The sequence below is a fragment of the Haliotis rubra genome, unplaced genomic scaffold, assembly GCF_003918875.1.
Source record: "Haliotis rubra isolate DU_JTF1 unplaced genomic scaffold, ASM391887v1 Scf45, whole genome shotgun sequence".
Taxonomy (NCBI): Eukaryota; Metazoa; Mollusca; class Gastropoda; order Lepetellida; family Haliotidae; genus Haliotis; species Haliotis rubra.
Window position 1 is genome coordinate 1027382 of NW_025767135.1, and position 24892 is coordinate 1052273.

The following is a 24892-nucleotide window of genomic DNA, read 5'->3' on the forward strand; positions in this document are numbered from 1 at the left end:
AAACAATGTTCAAGGTATAAAACATTCACTTGAATGCTTATATTGAGAAAGTTTTAGGCATTTTTGTTTAAAGCCACCCTCTTAATATTTCAGCTACATGGCAGCGATCTGTAAATAATCAGTCTGGATTGGTTGATTTGTTACTTAATGCTGCACTCAGCAATATTCCAGCTACATTGCGGTGGTCTGCAAATTATTGAGCCAGGACCAGACAATCCAGTGACCAACATCGTGAGCATCTCCGCCTTTGGGATATGACGACCTGTCAACCAAGTCAACCCTGATCACCCGATCCCTGTTAGTCGCCTCTCTATTTTCCAGTGTCATGCTGTATGGTTACTAACATATTTGACAAGCAAACAAGAAGTTGATTTTCAATAAAATAACTCTTTAATCATTTCATTAACAACTCCATTTCCCATCAGAGTGACAATATTGCAGGAACATTGCAGCCGGAACAGTTTTGTAGGTGTTTGTTCAGATCCAGGATACTCATCTCTGCCACCACAGAGGCTGATGGGAAGGCGATCCTCCACCTTGTTCCAGCACCGACACTGACAAGGCTCTCTCTCAATGGGCAACAGATTCAGAAGAAAGATGTTTATATAAAAATTTGCATTCTTTATGATGAAACCTCATAAAACAATGATTGTTGGTCCATTTTCACAACAAACAACGATGGAATGTATTGAAGAGACAATATGTTGACAGACGAGGATGACAGAAAGGCAGCTGGATGAACGGAAGACTAGGCGAAACAATGCTGTCTACTTGCTTGTCATCATTTTCACAAATTCTGAAAAAGAAAAGGATAAATTTTATTCAATGACAGCAGAAGCAGACACTTGAAGTTGAAACGAATATTGTAAAGTACAGCTATAAAACCATTCATCAAATAAGACAAAGACTAATGAAATTTGCTGAAATCAAATACTAATTTATACTCATTTCGTTTCATTACATTTTCAATTATCTTAGGTTTAGTGAAAATATTCAATGACAATGCATACAGAAAGTGACAAATTGAATATGGGTGTAAGAACAGAATTTCTGCCACAAGATTATCTCCCTTTGATCACTGCTGCCCATTTCACACTTCCTTTAATGTCTGTGTAGCCTAAATTATTTCAACGTCTGTATAGCCTAAATTATTTCAACTTCTGTATAGCCTAAATTATTTCAGTGGCAAAAACGTTTTGTAGCTTACCTTCATAATTTACTTGTCCGTCACCATCAATATCTGCTTCCCTGATCATTTCATCTACTTCCTCGTCCGTCAACTTCTCGCCCAAGTTTGTCATGACATGCCTCAACTCAGCTGCACTGATGAACCCGTTGCCGTCCTTGTCGAACACTCGGAATGCTTCTCTAATCTCCTCCTCTGAGTCAGTATCCTTCATCTTTCTGGCCATCATTGTCAGGAACTCTGGGAAATCTATCGTTCCATTCCCTGCAAATGAAGAAATACTTAGTATTTAATCTAAACAAACATATGTAAACCCAATAATTGCTTTTATGTACATTTTGCTTGTCAATCTGTAACTTTTGATTTGAATAGGCTGCCAAGCATTCTATTAACTTGGTAAGTTACTCACTTAACAAATATCCAAATTCAACAAAATAAAAGATGTTATCCACTTTTACAGGTACCATAGCATAAAATTAATTTTAGTTTGTTAGGCCCTTAATACTTAATCTCACAGTTACACAAACGGCATTATGACATGTACATATAGTTGAAAGGACATTATTGTTTACAAATATGAAAAAATATATGATGTTTTTGATTCTGATTTACATTTCACACCAAGTTGAGCTTATTGTATGTAAAGACTAGTGGCTGAAAATTTTTATTCTACTGAATGGCATTTTAAGCCGTCATTAACAGTACTGTATTGGGATACTAGGCTCACGATACAATATCATTTACACCTCCTGTATCACAATACATACGACCATTACTATTACCAATTATACTGAGGTAAAAACATGAATAATAACCAGTTCATAAACAAGTTTAAGCATATTTCCTAGTTCTTTTTCTGATTTGCTTCCACAGTCTGGCATTCCTAGTGGGTAATACAGAAAATGTTACATTGTAAGGTACATTGAAAATAATAGAAGAGCGTTCAGCCAATCAGAAAACATTTATGTGCGAGGTAAGATAAATTGTATGGACTTAGTGGAGTCAGTCCTTGGAAGAAATGTTAATTCTTCCATACTCACCATCGGCATCTACTTCGTTGATCATGTCTTGCAACTCTGCCTCTGTTGGGTTCTGACCTAGCGACCTCATGACGGTTCCCAACTCTTTGGTTGTGATGGTGCCATCACCGTCTTTGTCGAAAAGGCTGAAGGCCTCTTTGAATTCTGTATCAAAAGAATAATTCCATGAGCCACTGACAAATAGTGAAATACTGATATACATCTCGTCTTGCACCAAAGCTAGTTGAAGTATTTAATTTTTATCAAATGACTCAGTTATGATTTACACATTAAAAATGTGAACAAAATGTAACAGGGATTCTTGTAACAGCAAACAAAGATATTTCGTACATTATACATTTTCTAGGGAGAAAGAATTTGCACCTGCCATTTTCATGGTATGTTTCAGAAATATCTACATTGCCTATTTTATCAGTGTGCATGTAATTACTTTAACTGGTGCTCAATGTTTGCAGATAATCAAAGGCTTCATTGGCACACAGGGAAATATGTCTTGAACACAAATTTAAACAAGTTAACAAGCTTGTTGTTCAGTTGTATTGTTAAAAATTGAGAAAATGAAACCTAAATACTCGGTCATATAACTATGTGTATTTGGTATTACATTATTAAAAAAATAACTTTTACAAAGTCGCTGAGGGGAGGAAAAATGATACCTTACCAGCAATTTGTTCTTCTGTCAGCTGATCTGCCTGTAAAAGAAAACCATTGATTACATATATGTAGTTTATTCCAAATTGTACACTAAACATTTATTTAAACATATACTTTAACCAGCATTTCATCTTCATACCCAAAGGATAGACAGCATGAGCCGACATGCTGGAATCAGGATTTCTTCCATATAATGAATGTATGCAAGACCCAAATCAAGGCATTTAACAAAACTTGACTTATCCAGTAGTCTTGAGAACTAGACCTGCCAAATAGTGGACTAACTACTTAAAAGAATATCTTATTTTACCATAACCACTGGTCCAGAATTAACTGTTGACTACATTTGACTGTTTGCAGTTCAACGCTGTACGAATGTTGGAGGCCTGGCTGACAATAAGTTGAATAATTGGGACATGTTGGATATAACTAAAGGCATCTACCATTGAGGACATTGCCACAAGACGCTCTAAATATCAACTACAATTTGAATTGCCCTTATTCACTTCAACTTGATAGAAAATCTGTCATGCACTGATGAATAAACGCAGTAGCATAACAAGCAAACAGTTCTTTCATTATATCTGCACTTCCTTCAGCCAATGTCTTGCATATTTTCAAACGAGGCCTTGTCAAAAAGAGAAAAGACAACGGGAAAAAATAGTCTCTTAAAATGCGCTTTCAGGTGAAATCTAAATTGCCTCTTTTCAAATGATGCCCCAAGTGGTCACGCCTCATAAGCTAACAGTGACATGTCAATGTTACAATAAGCGATGTATAACGCTTTTGTGCTACAAGGGTTCAATGTTTGACAAGATGACAGCCTTTAAACCAGTAAAACAGATGCAAACCAAGATAGTATACAAGCTCAACACCACCACTGGATAATCTCAAAATTTATACACTAACTTTAACTGTCCATGTGTATTTGCACACAGGCAACTCAAATTGGGCTTATTTCACAAAAACATGCAGCGATTTGTGTGTGTGTGTGTGTGTGTGTGTGTGTGTGTGTGTGTGTGTGTGTTTGTTTGTGTCTGAAATGACTACGAGGTTGAAATAGCCTAAATTTTTATGTGCAAAATTTTGTATTTGGAAAAATCCTTGCAAGAGGCAGACGTTTCTGCAAGACAGGTATTTTCTCTGTTGAAATCAATCTAAAATCTGACTTCAATATTTTTAGGCTGTTCATAGAGATATGAAAGAATAAAACTAAAACAGCGCACAAGCTGCACACTGTGTTCAAATTTTTACTTGTATTACTCCATGAACACAGGACATCAGGTGTTAAAATGCTTTTCAATCAAATTCATATTTCCTGCATTGATTCAATATTGTGCGACATATTTTATTGATATTTTGTGTCTACTCAAAGCTCAAGTAAAGATCGATCCATATCTGTATCCCAATCAAATTTAGTTAACGTTTGAAAAATGCTTATTCAGGTGAACTGTTGGCCGACAAAATTGCCATCGTGTTCCTTTGTATAGCATATAGCCACATATGGAAATGTGACTAATCTCAACAATTTATCTTATTGACTGAACCACCATGTGTAATTAGGGCCACAGAAGGCAGTCTTGGCTGTGGTTCACTGCACAATGACGAATACCTGGCCTACCATCTCATTTAGATCTCCATCTCAGCCGATGTCTGCTTGAGTGCTTGATTATACACATATCTGTTACTGTTAATTCAGTTGGGTTTTTTAAAATATGGACATACCTGAACACCATTTAGCTAAGTACACCTGTTTTAAATAACTTAAATACTCATTTAAATCCTTTGAAGGCAAATTAGCATCATGGGGTAAGGTTCAGATGTAAGACAACTTAATAAACAAGATTACGAAGAATTTGTTTATTTATCATTTACTTGTATAAGGAATGGACTTTGTAGTCAGCAGCTGAATGTTTTCTTTATATTATGCCATGCACAATATCAGTACAAGATTTCAATATTTTTACAGAAATGTGTGCTTTCATTATCAATTGCAAGACATAAAATTACCTTAATAATCAATACAAAATATTCACAAGATTTTGATAGCACCTCAACCCTTTGGTATGTAGCATAATATTTCATGTCCTGCAATTAAAATATTTATGCAGTCTTAAAGTTGAGTATGCTTTATCATTTGTTTACTTTACAGGTCCCTCATATTTCAAGAAGACATAGTACTGTTGAAATTGGGAGTTTCGGACCATTGGTATTTTAGATTTAGCATGTTTATAGTCTGTCTGCTGTGAAAACTTATCGATGAATTTCACTTTAAAGAAAAAAGTAAATCAAATGAAGTGAAATTAAGATTGCGAATCCTCATAATTTTACCTTGCCAATTGAACATTTAAATCTCAAAATCTTATTCAAATTAGGATCAGATTCAAATCGCTATTACTGGTTTGTATTACAAGGGGGTAACTTAAGCGCAGTAACTGAAACAGTGAAACAAATGCACATGCGGTAGGTGAAGAGCGTTAACTTACAACAACCCTTGTTGTTTTCGGTGTTTCATTTGATGTGCATACCCCCTTGTAGTACAAACCAATAATAGCCATGTGAAACTATGATATCATCGTTTGTTAAACAACTTTTATCCTAAGTCGAATAAAATTCTGAGATTTATGTGTTCAATGTGGCAAGGTAAAATCAATAGGATTCGCAGTCTTAATTTCTCTTTATTTGTTTTACTTTTTGGTTTAAAGTGACATTCATCGGTACGTTTTCACTGCAAACAGACTATAGGCAAAATCATGCCTTGGTGTCATAAATTGTAACCTGGTATGGACAAGGAAAATCACTTAGATCTAGCCAGGATATTGGTCACATCAGCTTTCAAAAATGACTTTCCTTATGCTTACTGCAGTAGACACATTAACCTAGCAAAGTATTCATGGAAACAAGTCATGGATGACAAGAAAACCTGTTTGAAAAAAGTGAAACTCCCCCTTGGCCTGGAGAAACAGGGGGTCAGCATTTGACCAAACGTAATTTGTAGGTGTACAGTTTTGAGTTTAAACATGGAAATCATGTACTAAGCTGAAACTATTTCAGGGGCAAGCGGTAATGGAGCGCTTTCTTAGGCCTCAATTGTTCTACTGGGTGTGCCTATGTTCCCTAACTGACAGGGCGTCAACACAAAATAGTAGTAAGTCGGTATAACTTAGACTGTTACTGTGACTCGTGAAAACAAACCATTTCTACAGTAGGCATTTAATCAAAGTTCATTAATCGTTTGGTGTTATCATCCATGCACTGAGCTATCAATCTGAGACTATATTCGGCTACTTATTTCAACAAGGAAGACAGAATACAACGGCCACTGTGACTTGTTTCACGAACTTGTTAAGTTGTTAAATGTTCACACAAAAATGTGTCAAACAAGAAAAGACTTAGATCTTGCATATACGTACGTAATTGCACAATAGCAATAAAATCAGAGGAAGTCAGTGATATGAAATTGCACGTATTGTGAGAAAATGTCTATGCACGAATCATTGATCGAGAAAATCAACGTGTGAACAGCCAACAACGATGAATCCAAAGTTTCTTCGAACTAGTTTATACTTGATCGGAAAAGTCCTGAATGACAATGTACCATTACTACTTTGAAAAAGAGTCATACAAGGATAATAATGTCTTACAATGTCATAGAAAAGAAAGTCCATACAGCGAACGCCGTAGGTGTGATAAAAGTTGACCCGCCTTTCTAAACTTTCTATTCATTTATTGTATCGGCTGTCAAGCTGTTCAAAGGAAGTGGAAGCAAAAATATTCACACTGACTTATACTTCGATACTTACAAAACATATTTCCTATGTACATTTATCCCGATGGCAACAAAACATGCACTTACCATCTTGGATTGTAATCGTCAACGTAGGATACCACTGGCCTTCCCGGTTTTGATCTTTCAAATTTCCGCTACCTTACTGAACACGGCGTCCAATAACATTCAAGGCTATATATAGACAGGGAGCATTTCATAACTTTAAATGGCCGACGGACCCTAACAATCTGTCGCAATGCGACAGAATTAAATAACAGAAAAAATCCATTGAACTTAACGAACGTATTGTTGTAAGATGGTTTAACTTCTGTGGTACTTTATGATGTAATTATTGCAGAATAGCATTAATTAATGCCTATACATCTATTACTATCGTTAAGCGATCCGTGAGAATAAGAACTGATTTCAACAATACAGTCTAATTTATATACTATTGAGAAAGGCATAGTAATTGGGGCTCCAATAATCACCCATTGTGCGACTTTAAGTAGTTATCTTTAATTAATATTTCTTCATATGAGAAATGTATTCACAGTCATGTGACAGGGATATTTATATAAAGTATTTTGTTATTTATCTTATATCATATAAGCAGTTTCTGATGTATATTTATTACATGGCATAAATTGTAGGTAATGTCATTTGAATCGGGCTGTGATCTCTATTTTAGACATTTGTTTAAAATTTGCATATATATTTCTTCGACTGTTAATCACTTGAATTGATGATTTAAAAGCACCCCTGGGATACGCAAGTAAGCCTTATATTTTTTTCATTACAAATCGAAGTAAAAGGAAATTCATCTGTATTTGGGTTGCAACGTTCAGTTGATTATGTTTAGCAAAACACCCTCCCCAAAACAAATAAATAAATAGACCAAAAAAAAAAAAGAAAATAATTTATTTTTTTTAAAAATATAGAAAGCAAGAGAATGTTAAAAAAATAGAACACTCGTGTAAATGCCTTCGAATAACGTTGTTTAAGTAAACCCCGTGAAATGAAACAGAGAGGATTTGTTTTCGCTATATATTAATACAAAATATCAAGTTACACATTAATTCTTTACGTTTTTCCTTTGGTATTTTTTTTTCATATTATCCCATTTATCTTAAGTCCGGGTCAGATATTATGGAAAGACACGCAAACACAAAACGTATTTTATAATATTTTCTTTAGCAATGTTGTGTTATTTATTCAACATTAATAATGTTTCTTTTGTGTAAGACGACAGGTGAACAGGTCGTTTAGATTTGTGCCGCACAACAATCTGTATATACAATAAAGCGACGTTGCTTTAATGCGACAACCACCTGTTGCATTCGCCACCAATGACTTCTCCCCGTTGGTGTGCTTCAAAGCCGAAATGTGACGAACATGAGCGTGAACCGTGTTCCGCAATGCGACATATTGCCATAACGACACGCGCTGTGAGCAAACAAATTTTGCCTGCAAGTGGGTGGGACTAACACTCTTATGGCTTGACAACACCGAAAATATATTTCACTTCGATGGTTGTAAATTTAATCGTGTCCATCGACAAACAGTTGACAAAGTTATCAAAGTACGAAGAGTCACGTGACTTGTGTTGATAAAGATGGCCTCGGCTATCGGATCTCGCAGTGGACCCAATGCAGAGTACTTGAAGCTATAGGTTGTGTGTTGAGCAATCGGGCACGATTGTTTATATCTGTTCGTGTCACTGCAATAACATTAAAAACAAAATCGATAGTTCTGGAGCACACTCGTGAATGTTAAATTAAATATAACAAACATGTAAAAATTAAGTCAAGATTCTTTCAGAAAGAAACTCGTTCAAAATTGATCTAACGTTATCAACTCACATGCGCTAATGAAAAAATAAATAATTATTGTCTTATCGATATATAATTCTATTCATTATCTACTGTGTATGTTTAAAATCGTGCCAAATATATCGACTGTTCTTTAAAGTACCAGATCGTTTATTCTCCAGCTTATGGAAAATAACTGAAAATATCATTTACACTTCCACTCATGAGGATGTGTCTATAAAATATTTGGCTTATTCCCGCTATTTTCCATGTTACAAGCCAAAACACCCTGTCTACCTTTCTTTTTTATTCGCTTGAAATATTCGCCCGTCTACCGCACGTACGGAGTTGCCTTAAATATCAGGGGAAACATGTGGACATTTCCCATGAGGCAATGTCTCCGTTTTATTAATGTGTAGACAAAGGTTATTAGTCACCAGGCTCTTTATTAGGGGATGAATATTTCAGCCCCATTGCCATTTATATCTGACATTACCCGGAAACGCTAGAAAACTAGGTACCCAGTTCTCTCTGTTGAGCACCATGTCTCAAATAGCAAGGTACTCACAAGAGTTGTTGCCCCTTCTTTGTTTTTCGCCGAGGTTAAAGCGTTGGCTCGTCACGCCGAAGACCCGGGTTCGAATCCCCACATGGGCACAATGTGTTAAGCCCATTTCTGGTGTCCCCCACCGTGTTATTGCTGGGATATTGCTAAAAGCGGCGTAAAACCAAACTCAGTCAGTCAGTCGTCACGCCGAAGACCCGGGTTCGAATCCCCAAATGGGCACAATGTGTTAAGCCCATTTCTGGTGTCCCCACCGTGATATTGCTGGGATATTGCTAAAAGCGGCGTAAAACTAAACTCAGTCAGTCAGTCAGTTTTTTGCCGAGGACTGATTTCCATATACATCCAATATAAACTGACGTACAATATAAAGTAAACACCTGGTGTGTTCAGGTTGTTTTTAAAAAAAATGACAAACAACACCAACCATCAAAACAACGTTAATATTTTGGAGAAGTGAATTGATTGTGACTAACAGGTCACAAACATTGTGTTTGTCAGTTTCCTTTATTGTAATGTAGAGGTAGATCAATGTTTCAAATACCAAATACATAAAACACAAGTCGGGAACTGAACATACGAACGAGATTTTGACGCAGATTGATAGCCTACACATGCTAATATCTAATCCTAATGTTGAACTGCACATGTCTCATCGACCACCATTGTATCTGACGTACAGACAAAAGATTATTCATAAAATAATTGAGCTTTAAGTGTTATTTTTGTATCGTTTTCACAGCCTGAAATGACGTCATGTTCGTGGGAATAACACGGAAGTCATTCAGTTCCTTTTTTTCTCGACATTTGAAGATGGTATTTTGAAACTTTGAACTATAAAAATTTCTAGGGACAAAGTTAGGTACAATGTTCTAGATACTAAGTTGAAAATTCAAGATATGTATGCAGGAATGTTGAGATGATCCTGAAATTCCAAGATTATAAGATGGCATTTTGACACTACTAAGGAATGTTTACAGATTAAGGTCACTAATTAATAAACTAACACGAAATGAATGCACTCAGAGGTAGCCAATTATCTTTAAATTTCAAGTTAATCTATTCAAATCTAACATTATTACGGGGATAGGGGTAGTCTAGTGGTTAAAGCGTTAGCTCGTCACACCGAAGACCCGGGTTCGATTCCCCAAATGGGTACGATGTGTGAAGCCCATTTCAGGTGTCCTCCGCCGTGATATTGCTGGAATATTGCTAAAAGCGGTGTAATACTAAACTCACTCACTCACATCATTACCTTGAAATTATAACTTAATATGTTCAGTTTTCAAAGAAAAAGAAAGAAACTTAAAAGCAGATGCCCATAAAAGGCTTCCGAAAGTTACCGCATTTCCTCTAAGAAGCGCCGGAGATAAAGCAGCTCACTAACAATTACGGTAATTACACCCAGTAAGCGCAAAAGCACCGGGTCTGGAAGCCCGTTAAAAAAATAAGTGCCCGGGCGCTTATTATAAGATATACGATATTTCACTCTAGTTGGTGCACACGATAACATAAAAGCGTGAGTTTTTACGGTGCCTTTTGCAATATTCCAGCAATATCACTTCGGGAGTGCCGCCATCACACATTGTACTAATTTGGGAGCCCGAACCCGGGCCTTCGGCGTGACGATCGAACCCTTTAACCACTGGGCTAGTCCAATACCCCTGGCCTGTGGTCCATTCTAATTTTATGGGCCTCTGACACGACGCCACATTGACGGAGTGAGTTTAGTTTCATGCCGATTTTAGCAATATTTGAGCAATATCAAGGCAGGGAACACCTCAAATGGGCTTCACACATTGTACCATGTGGGGAATCGAACCCGGGTCTCTAGCGTGACGAGCAAACGCTTTAACCACTAGGCTACCCCAGCGCCCCTCACAACGTCATCGGACCTCGGTTGTACTCCCACATGTGGTTTCAGCCATTGCTGATAAGAAAATAGTACATTATGTATATGTATTAGAAAACGTAGGCTGCAAAAACCTCGAGCTCATTTGATGTATTTTTATAAATGATATCTATAGGTTTTGTATATTTATACGTGAAGATGATCATGTTCACGGGAATAGTAAAATTATTTATTTTACCGAGATCATAATCATATTTGACATTATTATATTACGTTCTATGTATAAGTATTGCTTTTTTTACAATTTGTTATTTTGCACTTGGACCTTTTCGATTACCAAGGAACATAATTCTACAGTGTAGAATAATATATTTTCTGCTAATCATCATTAATGTGCCACCAAACACAATGCTGAAATCAGAATCAATTTGTCGAGGGATTTAAACTATCTATTAAACAGATCTATTTCCAGGAGAGACGGGGCGGCGGGGTAGCCCAGTGGTTAAAGCGTTGGCTCGTCACGCCGAAGACCCGGGTTCGAATCCCCACATGGGCACAATGTGTGAAGCCCATTTCTGGTGTCCCTCGCCGTGGTGTTGCTGGAATATTGCTAAAAGCGGCGTAAAACCAAACTCATTCAGTCGGTTCCAGGAGAGACACCCCTTTTCGCCTAAGTAAAGCTTTTCACTTTTTTCTGTTAGCACGTTACACCACAGATCATGTGGGATTCGATCCAGTGGAGTCCCTATTAGATGAACGCTAAGTATCTGAATATATATAATTTGATAGAAACCCTGAGATGGGAGATTCAGACCTTGAACCTGTGGAAATCTAGACTTGCTTCATTTAGTGCTTTTATCATTGCGGAAAGGGCTGGGCGGAAGGGGAAATTATGCTGTTCGGGGACTGCGGGACTTAATTTTGTCCGAATTTCTGACCCAGTTGTACAAAGTAGCAGTGGGTATGTTGAATGTCTTTGCAACATCTGACTTTGACACACCATTTTCAATTTCTATAAGTGCAGCGAATTTGTCCTCAATAGACTTTGCCACAAGTTTGCGTTTACCTTTGACATATTTTTTCCCTCTGTTTTATACGATAGCATTTTTTCCAATTGATCTTATTCCGATTTCGCAGCGAGATTTTACTTGTCACGTGACCGTAATGGCGGCCTGCTTCATGTCATTCACAATGTAAACTGGATAATCTCACTGTCATTGCTGATTGGTCTAATCACTGATACTCCCAAGCTACATAAAACAATGAACAACTTATCAGGGCTGGCTTCCAGTTGTCAGTGTATTGTTAACTGCATGACGCCACCGAGCTGTAAGTAGGATGTTTGTTTGACTGGAGACTGACACAACTGCCCCTCATGTCGGATTATGTGGTGATCGCTAATTTAGTTATCCGGTCTCTTTTGTTAAGGAATTTACTTCCAGGGATCGTGAAAAAACCTTTAGTTAAGCGGTATTGTTTACTTTTCCGAGTTTAGTTAACCGGACCCTAATAATGATAATTAATGAAGAAATTTGCCGGGACCAAAGAATAGTGTTTACTTATCCGGTATGTTTAGTTAAGCGGTCTTTACTTAGGCGGTTTCCACTGTATATAATATAGGCTCGTTTGTCGTAAATTTCGATCAGGACGGGTATTGGGTGATCATAGTGGCTGCTTAGAATTGAAAATTTGCACCGTCAAACTAAGTGTTAAACTATGTAATACAATTTAATATTTTATGAAAATAATTAGACTAACATCTACCCTTTCAAATTACTATATTTTACAATAAAAATAAAATAATTGGTCCCTAATTTATAATTATGAAATATAGTGAAAAGGAGCCCAGAGACTTTCTTCATTCCTGAAGGGGAGGCGGAGTAGCCTAGTGCTTAAAGCGTTCGCTCGTCACGCCGAAGTCCCGGGTTCGATTCCCCACAATGTGTGAAGCCCATTTTTGGTGTTCCCCGCTGTGATATTGCTAAAACCCAACTCACTCACTCACTTGTTCCTGGAACTGTGGAAATCGCTACATACTCTAGGCTAGGATGGACCTTCTTGGTTATGTTTGTTTCATGATCTGTATGACAGACAAGACAAGAATTTACACCGCCATATTTTAGGGTCAGCGAAATCAACCTTCAGTAATATATGGTGAATATTTGTTACTTTGTCAACCACATGTGATCCTGACCAGTGGCCGATAACAACCTTGTGATACAGTCAGTGTGCGAAATAGCCATTGGCCCGCTAGTCCGTGGCTAGTAAAAATCCAGTCGGGCCAGTAAATCTCCAGAGTTACTGGCCCGAGTGGCTGATGAATGGTCATTATATCACTCCCTCTCCGACTTGTTAAGTTATAATACAGTTTTAAATCATGCAAGATTATGGCCTGATAAAAGTGTTCATCATATTAGGAGCTTAATGATGAAAGACGTGTCTACATTCAAATTTCGGATAAGTGAATTATTTTGTGGGCTAGTAACTTTCAGGCATAGCTAGCCCGTCTGGCTAGCAAAATTTGGAAACTATTTGGATACAGATATGATATATCTGAACACAGCGGAACTTCCCCGCCATGTCTCAGCGGGAGGTTGTCATGCACGCGTGTTATATAACCGGTGGCGCTGATACCGTTGTTAACAACACGACTTCCTCGTCTCGGCTTTAGCCACTTCGCATAATGGGTTTATAGATTTAACCTAAAACTGCAAACGATAACACAGTAAGTCTTGACTAGCGTCGGCTAGGAGTTCCACAGGCAAACCAGACAGTGCTACAATACTCTAGTCTCCCCAATGGATCACGCTACCCATGCTTGGACAGACGCCTTCATGGGCATGTTACTAGGAAGTTACATTCTTACCCTTGCCATTGCAGTCTATCTCAACAACTGACAATCCACTGATAGCCTGATAGTGTTATATCAGGACTATTATAGTATTGTATTACATACAACTGAAAAATGTCACCGGATTGGATTTTGTTCTGCACGGAAACGATTTACAGTAACCCGAATTATTAGATAAAATGTAACCTGTCAGGTAACGAGGACACAGGGTCCTTTAATGCATGCATTATGCATTGTGAAACATACTGAAATAAGAAGTTCAATGCATTGGACATTTTTCAGTAAATGTTATGTCACCAACAAAATATATTTAATTATAAAGATTGATTTTATTTACATTTTTTCAAAATTTATTATTAAACCAAGCATATAGTGTTTCGGTTTTCGCACGGTAGTAGTTGCTTCCGTCGACCTTCAACCCACACAACCAGCTCAACCCTCTCACTATACCAACGACATCTCTCTCTCTCTCTCTGTCTCTCTCTGTCTCTCTCACTCACTATCTCTCTGTCTCTCTCTCCCTGTCTCTCTCTGTGTCTCTCTCACTTTCTCTCACTCTCTCTCTCTCTCTCTCTCTCTCTCTCATCGTTGCTCATTATGTCAATCAGTGGATTGTCGACTTGGTTAACACGTCATCGTATCCCAATTGCGTAGGTCGATGCCGATGCTGTTGATCACTTGATTGCCTGGCCCAGACTCGTTTAATTACAGACCGCTGCCATATAGCAGAAATATTGCTGTGTGCGGCGTAAAACTAAACTCACTCACTTACTCAGTGGATTGTCTGGTCGAGACGTCATTATTTACAGGCGGCATCCAACAGCAAACAAAAACTGAAAATTAAAATACACACACACGAAAAAACCCACACACTTTCATGTTTCTACTTTTTTATTTGGTACCAGTTTGCAATTATAATTACCATCCACTGTCAAACAGCAATGTAATGACGTAATAATGTCGACGTGAAGTTAATGGGGGTACTCTGATAACATGCTGATTTCTCCGCTTGGGAGAATGACCATTGTTTTAGACACGCACGTGTAAAAACGGGAAAATGAATGAGGATATGTCGGGGATTGTCACACTGCAGGTGCTCACAATACAAGATGTAGTTTGGTTGGAAATCGAAGAGTATCGAAGTGAAAATGGACATGACGAATCTGTGCTGGTTAAACATAAGTACATTCAGGAACATCCGTATCATTCCGGGAGTACTCGTGTCATTCCGGGACTACTCGTGTCATTCCGGGGCGATGAATTACAAAACACTTTTCTCTCAATGACGATCTATTGACAGGGTACTTTAGCACTATCGGGCCTATCGAAACATGTTTTGTTCTTCGTGATGGCTGAGTCATTTTACAATAATATTTTGTTCAGGGGAAACAATCGTTAAATACATTTTGGTAAGGGAGTGACCATTTGTTACAGCAGGGGCGACTGTGTGGCAAGGGGGATTGGTTTGAGTTTGCAATTATTTCAGTCCCCCTAACCTGAAATCCATGTAGCGAGTTTTCACGATCCCCACCCTCCCCACGATACTTAAATAAATATAAAATATATACTTCTAATTTGCAAACACTACAACTGTGCCATTCGTTTTAACCCCTTGGCGACTCCTTTCGCTATTTCCTTTTTCATTCCTAGATACTCACCCCCAAAATAAATGACCAGTAAAACAAAAGAAGTAGCGGTATAATTTCACTCGGTAACTTTGAGGTTAAGAATTGACCATTTAAAAACAGCAAGGAAGATTTGTTACCGTAGTAGTGAAAGTCATGCCCGGATATTAATTGCCTACTCTCGGGTTTTTTTCACATCTAATACCGATCACAAGAGGGACAAGTCTTTGTATCAGGATACGCAATGATACGTGCTGCCGAATAACACACTACGAAACTACATCTTTTACTCAATTTGATTGGAAGAACAGACGCCGGGACTACTGTGAATGTAAGCTGGGCCCCGTCTCGCATATCGCAATATATATAGCTTTGACGCAAGGTAGCGCGCGCAAAGGGAGCCGAGAACCAGATTACTGTGAATGTTAAGTTCCCAGTTAGAAGACAAAATGGATGACGTCGTTCATTTAGAGTGTTCGAAAACAAGCATGAATTAGGGAAAATGCGGTTTATCATAGGAACACTTCTAATGTAAATGGTGAGTAAGCTCTAGGCACTTGGAAGTCCTTGCAATTCAAAAGTCATTTTATCCGTACTCTCAAATTGTATTATATATTTATCTAGTGATTCTTCTAGTAACATAAAGACAATGTGTTAAGCGGCACAAATTGCACCGAGTCGTAAATGTAAAGACTGTAAATGCCTAGACTATAAATAGGCTTCATAACACCGTTAGCTGTAATGTCAGCAAAAACTCCAAATTGTGCTCAAGGACACTAAACTAAATGTGTCCATATTCACTGCGGACAATTAGAAGATGACGTCACAATATGTGGATGCGATGAATGCTACATGACTGTCACGTGCATGTTGGTTCAAAATGTCCATGACACCTTCATGACTAGATCATCTTCATGAGCGTGACGAATTCTGAAACAGAGGAGTACAGACTTGTAAATTATTGAGTTAAATAACAGGCATACAGAGCGGCCGTCGAATAACAAACATTTAAGCGTAGTTAGATAACAAACATACAGAGCAGAGTTAGATAACGAACATACAGAGCGGAGTTAAATAACAAACATACAGAGCAGCGTTAAATAACAAACATACAGAGCAGCGTTAAATCACAAACACACAGAGCGGAGCAAATAACAAACATACAGAGTTAAATAACAAACATACGGGAGAGAATTAAATAACAAACATACAGAGCGGAATTAGATAACAAACATAAACAAACATACAGAGCAGTTAGATAACAAACATACAGAGCGGAGTTAAATAACAAACATACAGAGCGGAATTAAATAACAAACATACAGAGCGGAGTTAAATAACAAACATACAGAGCGGAGTTAAATAACAAACATACAGAGCGGAATTAAATAACAAACATACAGAGCTGAGTTAGATAACAAACATACAGAGTGGAGTTAAATAACAAACATACAGAGCGTAGTTAGATAACAAACATACAGAGCGGAGTTAAAATACAAACATACAGAGCGGAGTTAGATAACAAACATACAGAGCGGAATTAAATAACAAACATACAGAGCGGTGTTAAATAACAAACATACAGAGCGGAGTTAAATAACAAACATACAGAGCGGAGTTAAATAACAAACATACAGAGCGGAGTTAAATAACAAACATACAGAGCGGAGTTAGATAACAAACATACAGAGCGGAGTTAAATAACAAACATACAGAGCGGCGTTAAATAACAAACATAAGAGCAAACAAAACATACAGAGCAGCGTTAGTAACAAACATACAGAGCGGCGTAAATAAAAGATAACAAACATACAGAGCGAAGTTAAATAACAAACATACAGAGTAGCGCTAAATAACAAACATACAGAGCGGAGTTAGATAACAAACATACAGAGCGGAGTTAGATAACAAACACACAGAGCGTAATTAAATAAGAAACACCCAGAGCGGAGTTAGATAACAAACATACAGAGCGGAGTTAAATAACAAACATACAGAGCGGAGTTAGATAACAAACATACAGAGCGGCGTTAAATAACAAACATACAGAGCTGAGTTAGATAACAAACATACAGAGCAGCGTTAAATAACAAACATACAGAGCGGAGTTAAATAACAAACATACAGAGCGGAGTTAGATAACAAACATACAGAGCGGAGTTAGATAACAAACATACAGAGCGGCGTGAAATAAAATAACAAACATACAGAGCGAAGTTAAATAATAAACATACAGAGTAGCGCTAAATAACAAACATACAGAGCGGAGTTAGATAACAAACATACAGAGCGGAGTTAGATAACAAACATACAGAGCGGAGTTAGATAACAAACACACAGAGCGTAATTAAATAAGAAACACCCAGAGCGGAGTTAGATAACAAACATACAGAGCGGAGTTAGATAACAAACATACAGAGCGGAAATTAAATAACAAACATACAGAGCGAAGTTAAATAACAAACATACAGAGCGGAGTTAGATAACAAACATACAGAGCGGAGTTAGATAACAAACATACAGAGCGGAGTTAGATAACAAACATACAGAGCGGCGTTAAAAATAACAAACATACAGAGCGGAGTTAAATAACAAACATACAGAGCGGAGTTAAATAACAAACATACAGAGCGGAGTTAGATAACAAACATACAGAGCGGAGTTAGATAACAAACATACAGAGCGGAGTTAGATAACAAACATACAGAGCGGAGTTAGATAACAAACACACAGAGCGTAATTAAATAAGAAACAAACATACAGAGCGGAGTTAGATAACAAACATACAGAGCGGAGTTAGATAACAAACATACAGAGCGGAGTTAGATAACAAACATACAGAGCGGCGTTAAATAACAAACATACAGAGCTGAGTTAGATAACAAACATACAGAGCAGCGTTAAATAACAAACATACAGAGCGGAGTTAAATAACAAACATACAGAGCAGAGTTAAATAACAAACATACAGAGCAGGAGTTAAATAACAAACATACAGAGCGGCGTTAAATAACAAACATACAGAGCGGACTTAGATAACAAACATACAGAGCGGCGTTAAATAACAAACACACAGAGCGGACTTAGATAACAAACATACAGAGCGGGCGTTAAATAACAAACATACAGAGCGGCGTTAAATAACAAACATACAGAGCTGAGTTAGATAACAAACATACAGAGCAGCGTTAAATAACAAACATACAGAGCGGCGTTAAATAACAAACATACAGAGCAGAGTTAAATAACAAACATACAGAGCGGAGTTAGATAACAAACATACAGAGCGGAGTTAAATAACAAACATACAGAGCGGAGTTAGATAACAAACATACAGAGCGGAGTTAGATAACAAACACACAGAGCGTAATTAAATAAGAAACACCCAGAGCGGAGTTAGATAACAAACATACAGAGCGGAGTTAGATAACAAACATACAGAGCGGAGTTAGATAACAAACATACAGAGCGGCGTTAAATAACAAACATACAGAGCTGAGTTAGATAACAAACATACAGAGCAGCGTTAAATAACAAACATACAGAGCGGAGTTAAATAACAAACATACAGAGCAGAGTTAAATAACAAACACCCAGAGCAGAGTTAAATAACAAACATACAGAGCAGCGTTAAACAACAAACACACAGAGCGGACTTAGATAACAAACATACAGAGCAGCGTTAAATAACAAACACACAGAGCGGACTTAGATAACAAACATACAGAGCGGAGTTAAATAACAAACATACAGAGCGGCGTTAAATAACAAACATACAGAGCTGAGTTAGATAACAAACATACAGAGCAGCGTTAGGTAACAAACATACAGAGCGGCGTTAAATAACAAACATACAGAGCAGCGTTAAACAACAAACACACAGAGCGGACTTAGATAACAAACATACAGAGCGGAGTTAGATAACAAACATACAGAGCGGCGTTAAATAACAAACATACAGAGCTGAGTTAGATAACAAACATACAGAGCAGCGTTAAATAACAAACATACAGAGCGGAGTTAAATAACAAACATACAGAGCAGAGTTAAATAACAAACACCCAGAGCGGAGTTAAATAACAAACATACAGAGCGGAGTTAGATAACAAACATACAGAGCGGCGTTAAATAACAAACATACAGAGCTGAGTTAGATAACAAACATACAGAGCAGCGTTAAATAACAAACATACAGAGCGGAGTTAAATAACAAACATACAGAGCAGAGTTAAATAACAAACATACAGAGCAGCGTTAAATAACAAACATACAGAGCAGCGTTAAACAACAAACACCCAGAGCGGACTTAGATAACAAACATACAGAGCTGAGTTAGATAACAAACATACAGAGCAGCGTTAAATAACAAACATACAGAGCGGAGTTAAATAACAAACATACAGAGCAGAGTTAAATAACAAACACCCAGAGCAGAGTTAAATAACAAACATACAGAGCAGCGTTAAACAACAAACACCCAGAGCGGACTTAGATAACAAACATACAGAGCGGTGTTAAATAACAAACACACAGAGCGGAGTTAAATAACACACATACAGAGCGGAGTTAGATAACAAACATACAGAGCGGAGTTAGATAACAAACATACAGAGAGGAGTTAAATAACAAACATACAGAGCAGCGTTAAATAACAAACACACAGAGCGGACTTAGATAATAAACATACAGAGCGGTGTTAGATAACAAACACACAGAGCGGAGTTAAATAACAAACATTATAACCTTGATAACGAACATACAAACCTTCAAAGTTGATGTGTCCGTCACAGTCGGCGTCCGCTTCTCTGATGATGTTGTCAACCTCCTCATCTGAGATTTTCTCCCCAAGGCTGGTGAAGACGTTCCTCAACTCCGCTGCACCTATTCGACCGTCCCCGTCCTTGTCGAATATGCGGAAGTAGTTCAGTAGCTGCTCCTCGTCAGGCTCTCCTCTCTTCTTCTCCATCAGCTTCACGAACTCGAGGAACGTCACGCTCCCGTCACCTGTAACACGAAACACACACGCGGATAATGTCAACCGAGAATATAAAAGTTAAAAAAACCCCATCATTTTCATTTCCCCAGTAACGGTATATCATATATTCATACCAATAAAATTATTAATTTTTTTGTTTTTATTTATTTACTATCTTGATAGTAAGATACACTTAAAAATACTCGAGGGTCATGTTGACCCAACCATCCACACCTTTACCTCTAACACGACAAAGATCTGATTAAATCATCTCGCGTTATTTTTGTCATAAGCCAAAGTTGGCAAGAAGAAATCATTAAAGCTCTCATTTGTCTTTAATCATGACAGGCCTAATGCCAAACGCTTGTCAGGACAGGCACCGACTGATTACTTGAATGGCTTTGATGGCAGCAAGACATGTGTGGAGTGGGTCAAGGCTGAATAGAGAATGAGACGAGGCGGGATGAATGCCACTCTACGTTGCAAAGCGCAGATTAAAAGAATGGGTGCACTTAAACGAGACCAGTGAATTGCGTTACGGAGGCGTTTGAAGGTATTTGAAAGAAACTTGACACAGGCTTCTTCGCTCGCCCTTGCAACATGATGATCGCGAACTGTTTAACCGTTTGCTGGAACTGCTGGTGAAAGGTTATATGGGCAGATATAACAACAGAAAGTGTCTCCATAATTAATGCTTATCTGGTGTCAGTTTAACATACTTACTTCAACCTCGTCCGAATCATCTTGCACAAAGCTATTTCAGCGATACTATAGGTGAAAGCATTATGCTTTCCAAGGACATCACGTACAGTCACCTGGATGATAGTGTCTCTATGGCCTACTGCTGATAAATATTATATACTCACTGATATGTTTTAAAAAAATTGAATTGATTTCTCTTCACCCTCATCTATTGACATGCCAATGGGGTCTCCGGTTGAATTGAGCAAGCATGCCATACAATAAAGACTGGTTCTCTGTTTTCTATGCGATATGGTAGCTGCGAGACACACGTTGTTTCTGAATGTATTCCAATGGATGCATTTCAGCCTATGTCTACTACAGGAATGCCCTTTAATCAATCTTATCATTGGTACCACCGCTCATGCTTGGTAATTTAATATTTCCTTTTCCTGTGGATATAATTCGCAACAAAAAGATCTGAGAAAAGAAAACGTTCATGAAATCCACAACCGGTTTCCATGCCTTTGTGATTAGAGCAAGGAAAACGTTCGTGAAACCACAACCGGTTTCCATGCATTTTGGCTCAAGTCGTAATGCAATGAAATCATGTAAAAGATGCTACTTTGCTTCAATGGAAGGGTTGTCACGCTGCTAGAGTAAGTGGGTGAGTTTAGTTTTACGCCGCACTCAGCAATATTCCAGCTATATGGCGGGGGTCCGTAAATAATCGAGTCTGGACTAGACAATCCAGTGATCAACAGCATGAGCACTGACTGGGAACAAATGTCATGTGTTAACCAAGTCAGCGAGCCTGACCACCCAATCCCGTCAGTCGCCTCCAGTGTGCCAAATAGTTTCTAAATTTTGCTAGCCAGTCGGGCTAGCTATGCTAGAAAGTTACTAGCTCACAAAATAATTCACTAGCCCGAAATTTGAATGTAGAAACTAAGCAAAAGTTTACAAAAAGGTAAATTACCATAAAAAAACAATGACCCCATGAAAATTCACTAGTCAGTCGGGCCAGTGATTGTGGAGATTTACTGTCCCGATTGGATTTTTAGTAGCCACGGGCCAGCGGGCCAGTGGCTATTTCGCACACTGGTCGCCTCTTGCGACAAGCATGGGTTGCTGAAGATCAATCCTAACCCGGATCTTCATAGGTTCACGCTACAAGAAGTCGAACAAATATGGAAGGAAGAATGGTGGTGTTAAGATGCGTCCTGTGACGCAGATTGACACGATTCACCTTTAGCTTGTGAGATGACGCAGCTGTGTGTTAATGTAAATGTTATACAGTGCATTAGTGACTCATGTTTTCCAAGTCAATATTTATACCGTAATAAATAATGCTCTAAAAATGCATGTCTTTAACCAATGGCCGTATTGTGTCTCCAACAAATATCTCTCTTACTCTTATTTCAATTGCGTAGATCGATGCTCATGCCATTGATCACTGGATTGTCTGGTCCAGACTCGATTATTTACTTACCGCCTCCATGTAGCTGGAATATTGCTGAATGCGGCATTAAACAACTAACAAACAACTACGCATCTTAAAGGGTAAGATTTGTTTGTTTACATCGCACTCAGCAATATTTCAGCAAGGGGCGGTGGGGTAGCCTAGTGGTTAAAGCGTTCGCTCGTGACGCCGAAAACCCGGGTTCGATTCCCCAAATGGGTACAATGTGTGAAACCCATTTGTATGTCCCCCACCGTGATATTGATGGAATATTGCTAAAAGCAGCGTAAAACAAAAACCTCACTCACTCAACTCACATGTTGATGATCTGTAAATAAATGAGTCTGGACCAGACTATCTAGTGACTTACATCATCGACATCGATCTACGCAATTGGGATACGCTGTCATGCACCAACCATCAGTGAGTCTGACCACCTGATCCCGTTAGTCGCTTCCTGCGATAAGCATGGATTGCTGGAGACCAGATCCAACCTTCATCTATACAGAGTTCACGTATGTGCTTCAAACATGTGTCATATAGAATCTATTGTGACCTTACCGTCCTCATCAGCTTCCCTCATCATGTCCCTCAGTTCTTCGTCGGTGGGGTCCTTGTCCAGCAACTTCATCACCGACCGCAGTTCCGGCAACGTCAGCACGCCATCGCTGTTCTTGTCAATCAACTGGAACGCCTCTTGGTATTCTGTTTGATGACGGTAATACTGATTAAAAGGTGATTTAGGACTCGCGTTGTGTTTTATGGGAACGATTGTAGGTTACACGAAGCAACTTGTTCAGTACGAGCTCATCATTGATTGATGGGTGGCCCAGTAGCAAGTGTATGCCCGTCAAAGTGGCGAAATAAATGAGGTGAAATGGGGTTTAACGTCGCACTTAATATTTCGCTCATATGACGACGTGCATGCGTGTGTATGTTTGGCTGCTTGTACAAGTGCAGACTTAAGCTGGTTTTATAGTGCTAGCTCACTGAGATACCATGCCACAGTGAAGCATGAATGCCCCACTCAGACACATTATACTGACTCCGAGCCGACCAGTCCTTGTTGTACCCATTCATATCGAGCGCCAGGTAGGGACCAACAAGTACCATATTTTAACGTCTTTTGGTATGACGCGGGATCGAACCCGCCACCTTCCGCTATCCGGGCGGACGCTCTAACCACTACACCATGGAGGCGGTTTGAAATAAATGAAACACCAGGCTGTCAACGTGGCCCTCGGACTTTAGAAGTAGTGTCCATTTAATCTCTTCAGACGCTCACAGTGACACATAAATCGACATGTACATTTACAGCACAGTGAGTGTACAACGATAGGCCTACGGGCAAGCGAAGCTGCAAGTCAACCACCCAGTAGGACTAAAGGAATTTCTGTTTGTTCATTGACTTGTGGATGACTACTTGGCATTTGGGACGTTTTATAGAAAAACATGTGTTTCTTCCATCTATATTATTAATAATAAGTAAACAATTACATCAATATAATATGTCCCTTGTTGGAATGACGGCTGTGTATGTAGGGCATCTGTTACTCAAACGCTGCTGTCAAAGTTAATTCAAGAATGGATTCCCTATTACTAAGTTTTTTAGTTTAATGGTTTCTTCCAACTGTTTGCGATTGTTAAAAGATTATACTCTATTTAATAACAAATTAACGGTAATACAAAGAGATCTAATGGCTGGATCGTTCGCTCGGGTACGCAGACCAGTTCGAATCCCTTAGAAATGGTATGGAACTCATATTCCGCCATCAAATGACTAAAATGGCGACAGAAGCCAAATGAAACATTAATCCCTCCTCATTCAATGCTCACGACAAACGAATAATACACGAATTGACAGTTTTTGGTTCTAAGAGAGTAATAATAATAATCATAACTTACCATTCAGTTTCTCAGCAGGAACCTTATCTACCTGCAAGACAGAAAGAGCCTGGTTCATTATTCCTGAGAGTCTTGTGTTCCAGTTCCAAGAACACTTCCTCTAGCCAGTAGGACCTTGCAGGCATGACAACACAAAGCCAAACAACTGCTTCCTTAAATGCAGCTGACGTGATCCCCATTGTTAAATGAAAGGGAAACCCCTAGAGTCAAAATCTACCGTAAAAAACATAACACACAATTCACTGAGATCCTAGTCTAATTTTACCAGTGATCAATATGCAATACCAACTGCGATATTAACATGTATGTCAAACACCAAGTGATATATTAAGTCTCTCTAGCCTCCAAGTAGATCAACAGTTTGTTTACATTTTGTGATAATACGATGATATTATGATGAGAGGGCACTTACCATCTTAGCCACAAGCTGTAACTGTTAAGACGTCATTAACCGTTAAACGGGTACAAGATGGCCAAGGCTGCTTATATCGCCTCATGCACGTGTACCGTTATCCA

General features: G+C 38.4%; 1 protein-coding gene across 1 annotated transcript; it reads right to left on the reverse strand.

Annotated features, from left to right (window-relative positions):
• Nucleotides 1-367: 367 nt before the first annotated feature.
• LOC124289792 (calmodulin-like) lies at nucleotides 368-24892 on the reverse strand. The gene is made up of 8 exons (XM_046726458.1): nucleotides 24789-24892; nucleotides 24377-24407; nucleotides 23033-23176; nucleotides 20110-20357; nucleotides 2888-2918; nucleotides 2227-2370; nucleotides 1208-1450; nucleotides 368-796 (listed from the first exon to the last, which is right to left on the reverse strand). The coding sequence occupies exons 1-8, from the start codon at nucleotides 24789-24791 to the stop codon at nucleotides 768-770; spliced, it is 873 nt and encodes a 290-aa protein (XP_046582414.1). The 5' UTR covers nucleotides 24792-24892; the 3' UTR covers nucleotides 368-767.

What these genes read in the sequence shown, in the direction of transcription:
- LOC124289792 (XM_046726458.1), bottom strand. An exon ending in TCCTGCTGAGAAACTGAATG is followed by an intron (nt 23,177 to 24,376) that starts GTAAGTTATGAT and finishes GTCATCAAACAG; the next exon opens with AATACCAAGAGGCGTTCCAG. An exon ending in CAACGAAGTAGATGCCGATG is followed by an intron (nt 1,451 to 2,226) that starts GTGAGTATGGAA and finishes CTTCATTTGCAG; the next exon opens with GGAATGGAACGATAGATTTC.